This window comes from Lissotriton vulgaris, chromosome 12, assembly GCF_964263255.1.
Source record: "Lissotriton vulgaris chromosome 12, aLisVul1.2, whole genome shotgun sequence".
Taxonomy (NCBI): Eukaryota; Metazoa; Chordata; class Amphibia; order Caudata; family Salamandridae; genus Lissotriton; species Lissotriton vulgaris.
The window spans coordinates 263,228,952-263,242,705 of NC_141700.1; the positions used below are offsets into that span (position 1 = coordinate 263,228,952).

The following is a 13,754-nucleotide window of genomic DNA, read 5'->3' on the forward strand; positions in this document are numbered from 1 at the left end:
TACTCTCTATTTTATCTCTCAAATTACCCACAGTCATATTCATCTGATCAATCTTTAGGTCCAGTAAGCCAATTTATCATCTATTAGACCGTTTATCTGTGTTAACATAGATCTAAGAGCTGTTTCTAGTATCATGCTAATTACACGCTCTAAAGTCTCTGGACTTTCTTTTACTATCTCAGGGGCGGGAACAACATCAACTTCAGTCTGTGTACTAGAAGTTTTTGTCGATACTGCAATTTGTTTCTCTAATCGATGATTTATCTGGGCATTAGACCGTGGACCCCTTGTTTTCTTGGGTTCTGATCCCACCATAGCATGCTTCTGCCTTGTTATAGGAGCTTTCCTTTTGTCTTTTTCTGTTTGTTTTGAACCTCGGGATCTAGTTCCTATACTTAGGCTATTATCATCATAATCTAATACTAGATTTGGAGATATGGGAATTGGATTTGGCGGGGCGGGAGTTTCAGGTCCACTTTGGACTATTATTCTAGGTGTTAATAACGTGTTTGCGTCTTTATACATCGAAAATTACGTAGGGTCTAGTGACAGTCGCCTTTCTGTCATTTGGATCTCATGTGTCAACAGGGACTCTGCTCTGGTTAAAAAAGTATCTAAGGTGCCTGCTGCACCTTTACGTTTATTCATACTTTTTTCCTATGTAAATGTCTAAGGATCAACAATACCAGGTCAAAATAAACGAGGGAGGCTAAGCAACACTACAGAAATATAGAGTTTTAGAAAGAAAAACCAACAGACTATTATTACAATCTTTCCAAACAGTTAAGTCACAACCCTAGCTGCACTTGTTTTGTCACCTATGGGCTATTTCTTACTGCGTAAAGGGGCCAAGTAACACGGGACTGAAACGAGATACCAACCACCCCAAGATCACCCCCACCTTAATCTGACTCGCCCGGTATCTTGTTTTATGAAAATAACAGTACAGTCCACAGTTCCTTTGGACTCCACAGTTCATAGATCACAGTACGGACGCATTCAAATGCCAGTAGAGTCTGAAAAGAGATCAATGGATGCTGTGCCGATGAAACTGGGCACAGAGAAATTGGCGTGGAACTTACCCGCTGATACTTCGGTGTTACGAATGCAGCAGCCAAGGGGGGTGGCACTGCCTTGGCTCTTTCGACCCCTGACGAGCTCAGACGGGCCGGCCCTAGGTCCGGGTTTCGTATGGGCTGCGTCCCACGCTGCGGGGGAGAGACAGCGCTTTATGCGCGATCACCTTTGCCTCCCCTCACTCGCAGCAGCTGTGGGCAAAGTGTTGCACCCTGGGGAATGAAGTGTATGTATGTATAAGCATTTATATAGCGCACTACTTACCCGGAGGGTCCCAAGGCGCTTCGACCGCTGCGAAACCCTTCCTGGCTTCCCTGAGAGATGGTCCCTTAATGGGTATCTCCAGGGTGAGACCAGGCATCCCCGGCGGTCTGGTGGGGCCGTTAGTGAAGATGAGGCAAGCTAATGCCCAGAGTTGCCGAGTGTGATCGCTGATCAGAGTGGGCACCGAGGCGAGAGAATTATCGAGTCCGCTGACCCTGGTCCAGAAACCTGCCGCGCTGGGAATCGAACCCTGGTCCAGGGCCGTCCTCTGCTCTCGGGTCTGCCGCCTCTAACCAGTGAGCCACACTACTTCACTTCACTGTCCGGTCCCAGAGTGATGTAGCAGGCATCGGGAAAGGAATGCGGTCAAGCCAGTTAGGAAAAGGAAAAAGTGCCCCTCGCCACGTTCCACTGAGAACAGGATCAGCTTCTCCTTCTATTTTGCAGCAAGTAAGTCAGCTCGGAGGGAGAGGCAGCGCTTTATGCACGATCACCACGCCACCCCCTCACTCGCAGCAGCTGTGAGCAAAGCGATGCACCCTGGGGGATGAAGTCCGCTCCCAGGGTGATGTAGCAGGCACCGGGAAAGGAATGCGGTCAAGCCGGTGAGGAAAAGGAAAAAGGGCCCCTCGCCATGTTCTATTGAGAACGGGCTCAGCTTCTCCTTCTATTTTGCAGCAAGCCCTGCAGTCCTTGGTTATTTGCAATGTTATTTGATTTACGTACTCCTCAAAAGTCTTTAATAAACTTAACTATCCCTAGCATTTTTTTTATTTATTTATGATATTTTTAAATTGTCAAATAGATACTCGGTTCTGTTTTTAGAATTTTGCATTTAAATTGTGAACTTTTTCATTTTTTCTTTGTTTTATGTAAATGGTCTAAAGCGGTACCTTCGAATGGCATAATTCTTTCGTATGTTTTTTATCATTATGGTGTTACTTGTAACTGTGTATATTTTATGGTTTAAACTAAACCGAAATAAAGATTGAATTGATTCATTGAATGAAGAAATAACTTATGGTTATCCTTTTAGGCACTAATACGCGTTTCCTACATTGCCGCAAGTAGGCCTGCATGTTTGACCGTTGTTGTGTATTTGTCTGATTGATACAGAAAGGACAGCTACTAACGAAAAAGTAAGTTTTACAGGGTATTCTCTGTCCTGACTAAAGTCCAGGATCATTAGAGGCCGTCCAAGCACATGTGAAATATGTCGATAATAAAAGAGTAGGGTGTAGGTAGAATTAGGTACCCAAAACAACCCAATATTAGTTTTTAACAGTACCTAGGAGACAAAAATAAAGGGATAGTGCATGTTCCTAAGGTATTTTATATAAATAGACTCTGTTTGGTAATATCGTTAAGTGTGACCTAAATAATGGTTGAGCCCATCCTGGTTTTCAAGGACCAGGATGTGACCAGATAAGGAAGCATGCCACTAACCGAGTGGGTGAGGGTCTTAAAAAGAAAACAATTAGGATTTGTCTTATAACGGACTAACCCTTATGCTCAAGATGGGGTTATAGGATACCTATGCTCTGTGTTATCATTACCAAGGGAAAGTCTATCCATATACTCCTGGTAACCGCCTGCCCAAACATTAAGGTGCCAAATTTGTTAGATGGAAATCTCTGGTGTGTAATAAATTCTAAATGAGAAACAGCCATTCCTGGCAAGTCTGTTATTCTCAGATACCTGACAAGGAATGTCATTCATTGTCCGCAGGAGCCTAGGGGACCCCCTTTAAATAAAAAAGACTCCACGTCAGCATCTCCAGCAGCTACATTTGGCACCATTAGGTCAGCCAAGAGCTATTCTATGCAATGTGCCATCCTTGCTGAACCCTGTAGCCCTCCACTTGGTCTGTTACACTGCAATCCGGCTCCACAACATTGTGCACTAAAGGTCCCAAAAATCCAAGCCCTTGCCTGGGCCAGATCACACATCTCTAACTCAAATTTAAGAAAACTAAATTGCCAGTGAACGTTGCGCTAGGTATCCGACTCGATTAACAAAGTAATAAAACCAGCAAACAGAGCTCTAGTAGACAGAGGTATTAAAATAATACCAAAATAGAGCACACATATTTTAGAAAAGGTTTCATAACTAAATAAGAGTAGCTTGTAAATGCCTGGGTGTGAATGTTTCATTGCAACTCTGGGAATAAGAGGTGCAGTAGAGTTGTGTGTGTGTGGAATACTGCAAACTATCATGGAAAAACAGATGCTGTCTCTCTCCACCCTCCAACAAATCAATCATTTGAAATAGAACAAATCCAAACTCACCATCATCCACTGTCGGAGGAACTGGATCAGTCTTCCGTGGTGGGGTCCGAGCTAGGATTGAGAAGTAGTGGAAAAATAGATTTGGTATTTGGCAAACTACAGTATACTTCAAGAATCTATTAAGGACTCTATGATACAGCACAGTAAGAGCATATTTGACAGCAGATTAAAAAGACCAAATGAGGTCAATGAATACCACCATGTAGCGAACCATTCCTCGACACTCAGTAGACTATTATAGTTATTTTTCATATTAGTCAACAGCAACGCCTAAAGTAAGGTCATGCCAACAAAACATTTCAGACAAGGATACTATGAGAAGAAGCAGTTGATTTAGACGCTCCTTACAGGGATGAAGAGCAAGCTATACTAAAATCAAGAAAACAAAATGATAACTTGAGGAAGCAACATCTTAACCCTCGAAATCACAAAACACTTTTTGTCAAATCTCATTTAAAATGGTCTATCTCTCACAAAAAGAAGCCAAGACCTAGACAAACTGATTTTTATGAGAGCATTATAGCTTACTATATAAATCTTACTTTGCACAGAACAATGGAATACAAGAGGAACAATAAGCAAATATTTTAGTATGCTAACTTATCATTGAACTCATTCATATTTTCATACTTGATATTTGGTAGTGATTAAGGAAGGGGAACTGCAATGTTGACGTCTACCTGCTGGGCAGTAATTAAAGTTATCCCTCTCTAGGATTTGACAGTAAAATCTGACAGCAAGGACCTCTCATCCCTAAATTCTGATTTTAGTGACAGTGCTACCACCAGTTGGCTAAAACACTGTCCTTTTTTAGGCTGTGTCTTTTGTGTGATTGATCAGGTCTAGTTTCTCCATATGCTCCCAGAAAAAAGCCTGACAAAAATAGCCAATCTAGACAATCTTGCTTGTTTGCATTGCAAGATCCACTGATCTTTTACACACCCTGCCACAACCCAGGATCATGGACAACACCTAACTAGGCTGTACTCTACACAAATGAGAAATTAAATGTTATACAATCAACCGGTATCTAGAGAGATATGTATGAAGGATCAGAGTATCCTAAAGTAGTATTTGTACACAGACAGGAATTGCTTTTGAACATTCATTACTCTTTCTTTTGTCCCCTTTCTCTTAATTGAATGCCACTCCAACACTAAATCCTCCCTTCGTTCACGTACATTGTGAACCACCAGCTTTCTGCAAAAGGACTGGAGATCAGGCTGCTACCGGAATTAAATTCAAAATGAGTTAGTCGAGTAGGAAGGATCCTACCCATTCGGTGACAGGCTCCAAAGGTAAGGACTATACACATGACAATCTTTTGCAAACAATGCAATCTGCAAAGAAAAAAACAAGAAGTAGGAAAAAGTGAACAGCTAAGGTCAAAGTTTGATTTCTATAGTGTTTAGTTCATTCTTGACTGTTCTCTCTGCTTTAGCCTCACCAGTCATAAGCATGGCATTTCCTAACACGGAGTATAGTTCACATGAAGAGCCCAGCAGCTCAGGGGCCAAAGAAGTATGGTTAAGTAAGTACCTGAGAGAGTAATTCTTTTACACTTACACTCTAAGCCTCTTCGGTCCTCCATATCAGTATATTCAGGAAGGCCTCATCAAACAGGGCACCCACTATGAAATTGTCATCAATGGTATACTACAAGCAGAAGTACAGTGCATCCAAGAGGCTCCATATGATGTCAAGAGAAGCATTTCTTTGAAATGTTATAGATGTTGATTTAGGTGTGAACACTTAGGTGTGAATATCATCCAAGCAGAAATCCACTGGAGCATGTAAATTATTTGTAATGCAGTAGAAAATCCCACATTCTATGCTTCATTATCATCATCTGTACACCCACCGTTATACTCTATTGTCGTTTTGACCATCGTCATCTCCCTATAAATGATGGAGGTGAAAGAGTGGTTGAGGTGAAGAACAAATGGCTGTGCACTTGGCTGAGGAGCCATAGGTACAAAAGGGTGTAACATCGGAGATTGCACAGTTGACACTATTGGCATATTAACAAATGGGGAGGGCACTTAAGAAGGAAAGCTCAGATATATGTCCTGAATTATATTAAGTCTCCGAGACTGCGAATAAGGTGAACTAAGTTGTCATCAATGTTACTGTACTTTCAACATAGGTGAGTCTTGAATTCATCTTCTTGTATGCCACTATCATCCTCACGAAAGGCCTATGCTCTCAATACGGTCTATGCTCACGTAGGCCAAGGTCCGCCTTCTCCTCCTCTTTCTCCCATCAGTGCCCAGAAGAAGTGCACTGAAACAGGTTATCAGTATGCTGAAGTGGTATTCTAACTGGAGAAACATTTGGAGGTATAGTAGATGTAACATCCAAAATAATCCAAGTAGGAAATATTTTTGCAACCGAAGAGGCCACTGTTAACAACAGAACCAAAAACCTTTGTTATATTACATTTTGCAGCTATGATGCTATTGAGTACTGAAAAGGGCACCCTCGGTTGAGCTGTAACTGTAAATGGAAATGCCATCTACTGTGGGACAGACAAGAGTAGAGGTGTGCAACTAGCAAAGACGGGTAAACGAATGGAGCAGGAACTGCCAAAGGAGGCACAAGAGCTGAAGCAGAAAAAGTGGCCCACAGCAGCACAGCAGACAGCTGACAAGAAGACAGTCGATTCAGTCATAGTCGACGAGAGGGGAACTGAGGGTTGCTCAGTGATTGCTGACAAAGGCGTTTTTACAGCAGATTAGAATGTAGAAGGTCCTGCTTTAATTTTTTTGACTGGAATTCTTGTGGGATGTGTGTAATCAGGTTTCTTATCGGTCTTGAGAGTGTGCTGCTTTGGAATTGCAGCAGTATGAACTGTTGATAGCTGCACAAGAAGAGATGTTCCTTCAGCCTGAATAAAATGGATGAAAACACTGAACTCTAATAGCAAGCTCATGAGATCGCTCCTGCACATTACAAGTTGGAGGAGAAGACTTCTATGCAGACGGCATAACATTGTTGTTTTTCTTCTTCAGGGGAATTTGACTGGACTGTGAGAATGCTACAACTTTTTCAAAAGTGCCAGCTCTAAACTCCTATCCTTGGTCTTCAAAGACTTGCTAGTAAAAGGAAGGCAACTCTCAAGTTGTGTAATCGTTCGGATGAATGCAAGATATACACACGATTTATGCTACCTCCTTGTACATCTTTTGCTTTCCACTGTCACTGCGTGTCTTGAATAGAGGCTTTTCTGAAGATTTCTCAGTCATTTGAACAGGTGTCATGTCAGGTAAGGGAAGGTTTGTGTACAGCATACGGTTTTTGGAATTTGTGGAAATCAAGCCAAAACCAACATGTCAAAAGAACGGACTACTGGTGCAGTGCACCTAAGGATTCCCTCACACTAGACCTGCAGTGAAACAAACAGACATCTGAAACCTCTGGAGGGAGTAGAGGTCTGTGTCTATTCAACTGATTCAACAGGGGTTGGGGGTCCAACACCCATAATTAGGTGGACAAAGTACATATAACCTAAGCCTTTATGAAATGCCAGTGAGTGTTAAATACGCTACTGTGTTAACAAGGATCACCAAGGACTCCAATCCTTACAATTCAGAATAATTCAAGCATGTGAATCTACGAAAGATTGAATGCTGAAGAATAAACCTCATGTTATATCTCATTCATGTATTCTATTTATTATTCTGTGTATGTTTTTATTTAATATATATTTGTTTATTAGATAGACATGTATGTTAACAATGTTGTGTTCTTAGTGCATCTTTCAATTAAGTGTTGCTTGGCAGTATAGAATGTTGGGCTCTTGCTGATCAGTTGAAGGCTGGAACTGAAAGAAGAAACACTCTGCTTGGATCTGAGTGCTGTACTTGTATAAGAATAAATCTTACTCTGATTTACTGCACTCCTTCTCATCATTGGATGTAACACCTCACCATATGCAAACCGGTTATGTGCCAGCACGTTTCGGATCTCATTCTCATACCACAGTTAAAGTATTTAAAGAAGGAATGCAGCATCTTCTACACTGCTGCCTTACAGATGCCCACCAATGCAATACCAGCAGTGTCGGCATTGCAGCTGACTAGTCAAGCAATTTCTATCCAACCTGGTAGAGGTCTGCCAGACTTTGAATGGCGTGCGATGATACAGGTCACAATCCATTAACTAGCCCGATTTTAAAAAGGCCTGGCCTAGTTGGCAAATGAAGAGAGCAGCTGATCCAAGTTTCTGACATCTTTTGTTCTCTTTAGATAAAACCTGTGGCATCTTGTAACATCTACACAGTGTAAAGATCTCTGCTAAAAAACGTTGTGGAGGAAAAACATTTGCAGGACAAAACTGTTGACTTAAGTGAAAAGAATTAGACACTGTATGTTTGCCTTGGCATTGTACACTGCAAATTTTTGGCTAGGTCTGTGCGATTCCAATAGTGCATAGACACATATCTACATATATTCAAACAATTTAGCACATTCTGAATGAAACCGTCTCTATCAAGAAACTCATGTATGCTCTTTCATTGAGAGGGCCTGAAGCACTCCTACAAGCCTTGCACATGAAACAATAATCAAAAATGTTATACTCCATGATAAGTAATTATTAGAAGTCCTGTGAATAGAGTCTAAAGGCACTTTTAGTTCAGTGTTTAGAAACAAAGACAATGCAAGACTGTAGGAAGCTGGGTTTTTGTTGCAGTAACCCCCCCCCCCCCGCCCCCCCCCCCAACACTTTTTGCCAGACTACTGATGCACCTTGACTTGATGTGCCGTGGGTTCCCGCTTATCAGGTTCCCAGGGCCTGTGTTCTTTCCCAAAAACTGTACCTTGTACCCCCAATTAGCATCTCTCTGGTCACATTTCAGTCCCTTGTAAACGGTACCATGGGTACCAAGGGCAATGTGGCAAGGGCAGGCCTCTAAGGGCTGCAGCACTTATTGTGCCATCCTTAGAGGCCCTGTACCTTTATACACACACACACACACAAACACACACGCACACACATGCACACGCACACACACATTGCCATTGCAGGATGCCTGTTTTGGTGCAGAACAAAGTGAAAGTCGACATGGCACACATCTCTGTATGCCATGCCTACAACCCACGGCCCTGGCATAGGTCAGCCAACCCTCTTGCTGGGTGCACTATACCAGTGGTGAGGGTAGAGGTGCATGAGCCCTGTACCCCTACAGTGTGTAGACCAATTCCTAGACATTGTAAGTGCAATAATGCCATCACAAGTATATGGTGCTGGCAGTTTGTCATTACGGACTCCACAGCACCATAATGGCCTTACTGAAAACTGGGAACTTTGGTATCAAACTTCTCAGCACATTAAACCCACACTGATGGCAGTGTGGGATTTAATGAAAAGCAGTCAGAGGGCGTCTTAGAGAAGCCCCCTGAAAATTGACCAGCCTCTGGTGGGTTCCCTGACTGGTACACACAAGCCTGCCATCACAAGACATGTTTCTGGACCCCTGGGGTGGGAGCCTTCAACACCTGAGCCCAGAAATAAAGCTTTTCCTGGCAGGAGGTGGTCACACCTCCCCCAGGCCAGGAAGAGCCATCTGTGGCAGTGGAGCGTTAAAGGCCTTGGAGCCTTTGTAATGCAATCCCCAGCTTCTCCCTATCAGGAGCAGGTCCCTTTCCTGTCTCCCCTCCTTTTTTGGCGGGAAGACAGGCGGGAATAATTAGCCAGCCCAGAAGGTGTGCCAATCTCTGCCAACCCTAACCCACAGGTGGGGGAGGCGATGTGAAGCCCCCTCTTCAGTGCCAGCCATCTTGCAGATGGGAGGCACTCCCGAATCAGGATTAGAGATTGTGCTCACTTCCCCACGTGGGGTGAGCACACAAAGGGTGTAGACACCCTAAGGTCAGTAGACCATTGGCTACTGACCTCGAGACCCCTAAAATGCCCGCTAAATACAGTATTTAGGGGAAGCCCTGAACCAAGAAGACAGATTCCCACAAACTAAGAAGGACAAAAGAGGATGCCCAGCAGAGAAGACTGAAGAGAACAACTGACTTGGCCCGAGCCCTACTGGGCCTGTCTGCAGTTTCCAGAGATCCTGCGCCAGAAGCATGGTTCCCTCGAATAGTTTTCCTCTGTGTGCGGCAATGTAAGGTCTTTGTGCGCTGCAGCCAAGGCTATGTGCGCCAGGAGCCAGTTTGCGTGTGTGGGTGCAGCGTCCAAATAAAAAAAATTAAAGTGGATGGGGCGTTTTTACATGAAGTGTAATAAAAAGAAAGAAAGAAAGCTTTTGTAGCGCGCCCACTGAAGTGAAAGTGGTCGTGCTGTGAATTAAATAAATAAATAAGTGCAGCTACTAAAGTAAAAATGGACAGCTCTGTAAATTAAATAAATAAGTGCAGCTGCTATAGTTAAAACGGACTGCACTGGAAATGAAAAAATGCATGAGTAAATGACATGATATGAATGGTGGAGGCGTGCTGCAACATCGTTGGTGGAATAGGGAAGATCATTAAAGAAAACAGTGCTCATCCACTAGATAAAGCAGACCATGTAACAACACAAGTAAAAGGTCCAGTCGTTAAGGGAGGATACAAATGCAGACAAGGTGGTACTAAGGAGGGACTACTAAGCCTATTCACGAATGAAAAGCAACGATTTCGAAATGACAGTTAACAGGAGCCAATTGAAAAGTTGTCCAGAAAAGCTTAGAAAAAAAAACAGATTAAAAAAGGGCTATGTTTTATAAAAAAAGAATTCAAGTTAAACTCTTTACATTAAAGAATTTTTCTTTTACATATTTGTGCTTTATGATTGAGCACAAAATGAACTTTGCTTGGTGGTCCAGCTACATCAGTTTCATAAATGTATACAAGCATCATTATAACAGATAACATGTCACCTCACCTGGGTCAGACACTGAAACTCATGTGCTTTCAAGCTGTTTCACCTGTGGCTGCTATTTCAGCCATTCTAGTGGTACATGGCAATGGTCTTGGAGCTGCGTGACATTGGTCTTGGTGAGCGCCTCTCCATTGATAATTTTTGGCAGCCACACTTCACCTACTTTGTTATAGATAGAGCCTTTATTTGATTCATAAAGTTCTATATAGCACTAACATGGCCCTAGAGGGTATCAGAGCGCTTTACAAGTGGTAAGGAAGGAAGAAATGGCAAACCAACAACAAATCAAGAGCGAAACAGGATGTGGTGGGTCCCAAAATGAGGGAAGAAGCACCATAGGAACCACAAAATATACATGATCATAGAAGTCCAATACTTTACATGGTACAGCAAATTAGGGCTAATGTGGTAGGCTACTAAAGTTCATGAGCCTTAGAGCAAGAACTTGTTCATTAGTAGCACTTTGACTTCCTTTTTAAATGATATGGTTGACTTCTCAGAATGCATTACATTGATGTACCATTAATTATATAGATGATAGTACCCGGACTGAGATTACCATTTCTGAGAATGTTTCAACACTGAAAGTAGTAAGTACTAGACTAAACGTTAGCGTAAGGAATATTGCTATGTTTGCTTAGTTAAGGGGCAGTGTTTGGTTTAAGTGAATGGTAGAGTTAATGTTCAAATTTGGTTCAGCTCTGGGGTAGGCTTATTCTTCAGTTTAAGATCTGGGAACTGTTGTGGCAATACTCAAAATATTCACCATAACTATGTAGAGCTAGCAGGCATACATCCCAGAGATGGGTACATCTACATCAGGCATAATGTACCACTTTTGTGGCGATCTCGGGCACAAAAAATCAAGGGCAAACATATCTTCAATATAATGTTCCAAGACACAATAACGGCACTATGACAATGCGCATATGCACAAAACAACAATGTAATGCTCCCAGGTATAAACCACCACCACAGGAAGATCCGACATACACATCAAAATTAAACAGCCGCATACACTACATGTCACTACTGGGATTACTAATTGCACAAAACATTCCTAATGCAATATTCCTAGACACAAAACACCACAACTGGGTTGATAGCATACTGGAATAATCCAAGATGCAAAATATCACCATCGTAAAACTTTCAAGCACTACATATAAACATTATGATTTGCCCGTGTACAGAATACTGCCACCTATGATAATGCCAGGCAATAACTGCACACCATTTGCACAAAATATCAAAATAGTGCACTTGCCAAAAAAATGTTGGACTGTAATTATCTCATGTAAAAAAAATCATTAAGATTATCTAATGCTCAACAAAGCACTGGGGAAACCCCATGTGCAAGACATCAACTGTGTGAGCATATATACAAACCATTACCAGTATGGTGATTCCACGCACAAAATACAACCAGTGTTGTGATTCAAGGGACACTAACATTAATGAACATTTGATTTGATTAAAACATCAAAATATTCTCAGTTTAGTACATCAAAAATGTTTCCTGATAGCACAGGACGAAACTGTTTCATGTCTAATTTTCTAATTTAAACGATTTTAAAACCATAATTTGTACCTCCCATAACCAAAAGATATGGGGTTTTAAGGAGCTACAATAAATGTGGGCCTTGAGGATCTCTGATGTAGGGCCACTTATTTATTTTACTTCTCCCTAAAAGAAATGGAGCAAGTTCAAAAACGCGATGTGTGTTTTACATGTTGTGCTTTTAAACTTGATGCATGTTTTTTTCTTAATTTTATCTATTTATTTATTATTTGTAGAGTTTTATATAGCATGTACTAGACCCAAAGATATCGGGTTTCAGAGCGCTTTACATAGCACCAGTTTCGTTACACAACAACACATTCATTTTTCTTAGGCACAGGGAGATTAAGTGATTTGCCCAGAATCACAAGACGTTGAGGGTCGTTGCTGAGACTCAAACCCGGTTCCCGAGCTTGACGTCGACCACTCTAGCCGTAAGGCTACATCCTCTCCCCTATATCCACCCGCCGCCACACTGCACACAACCAGCACTCACCCATTTCCCTAAGCACTTGCACATGTCCATGCCTCCTCCTATGCTCTGTCCTCACATGCTCAGAGTCCACCATGCCTCATGTTTCCTGCCTCAACCTACTCTCATCTTTCATTAATCTATCTATGTCTTGCATCTGATCCCACATACCTGCACAGTGCCAACTCCCAACCTACTCTTAGGGACTCAGACACAGATCCCTACTTCTTTATTGAAGTCCACCCCACCTTCTTCTACCTTTGCTCAGCCTCCTTCCCAAAAGCCCCAATGTCATTTCCTCTAATTGTCAGTCGCCTTCCCTCTGTCCAAACCCAATTTCCAACCTTCCACCTATTCCTAGACCCCACCTCTCCAGTCAAGACCTGCCTCCTACACCTCCTTTCAATGCCAACTTCCACCCATTGGTCCAATGCCAGCTTCCCTCTCTCCATCGAAGGCCAGCTTGCACCCACTGGCCCAATGCAGCTTCCACCCACTGGTCCCAATGCCAGCTTCCACCCCTCCACCCAATACCAGCTTTGACCCCTCTGCTCCTGCGTGCAGGAGAGTCTTACATTCTCTTAATGGTAATGGCAATCTGGAGATGGTTCCCCGACACAAACCAAATCTCTGGTGGCCTTTGTACTGAAGCCAGCAAGTCCTCACTAACATGCACAAGCCTGAAAGATCCTATGGTTTGGAAGTGGAACAGTGACAAAGGAAAGAAGATCGTGCAAAATAGTGACAGATCCTCCTTCCACAACTGAGAAGGCACTGCAGGAGGTGCTTCATATGCTGATGGCCTGGAGCATTGACAATGAGCTGTTGGGCAAAATACACAACGCTGGGCTCCTAAGACTGCAAAGCCCTCCCAGAAGATGGTCACATTGCTAGAGTGCAGTTTTAGTCCCACCATCCAAACTGATGTGAAAGTTATAGAGTTCATTAAGTTTACCTGTTTTTCTGTTGCGTGTGACACACTTCAGGCATCTGGTACTGCTTGGGTAATTGAGTGGGGCTGGTGGCTCATTGTGGGCCTTTGTGAAAATATTTCTGTTAATTGCAGCGCATGACAGTGTTGTGATCTACAGGAATAATTTCACAAAGGTCCAGAAACAGCCCACAGCCGCTCCATAAGACATGCATCAAGGTCAAAAGCACGACGTGTAAAACACACGCTGTGTTTGTAAACTTGCTGCATTTCATTTCTTAATAGAGT

The 13,754-nt window shown here is 42.7% G+C and overlaps 1 protein-coding gene across 3 annotated transcripts in view; it reads right to left on the bottom strand.

The window, feature by feature from the left end:
- Positions 1-13,754, bottom strand: part of KATNB1 (katanin regulatory subunit B1) — a 633,244-nt gene that overhangs the window by 220,852 nt on the left and 398,638 nt on the right. For all 3 annotated transcript variants that reach the window (XM_086945006.1, XM_086945005.1, XM_086945004.1), the window contains exon 15: positions 3,630-3,680. In XM_086945006.1, coding sequence (XP_086801132.1) covers positions 3,630-3,680 — 51 coding nt within the window. The remainder of the gene's footprint in view (positions 1-3,629; positions 3,681-13,754) is intronic.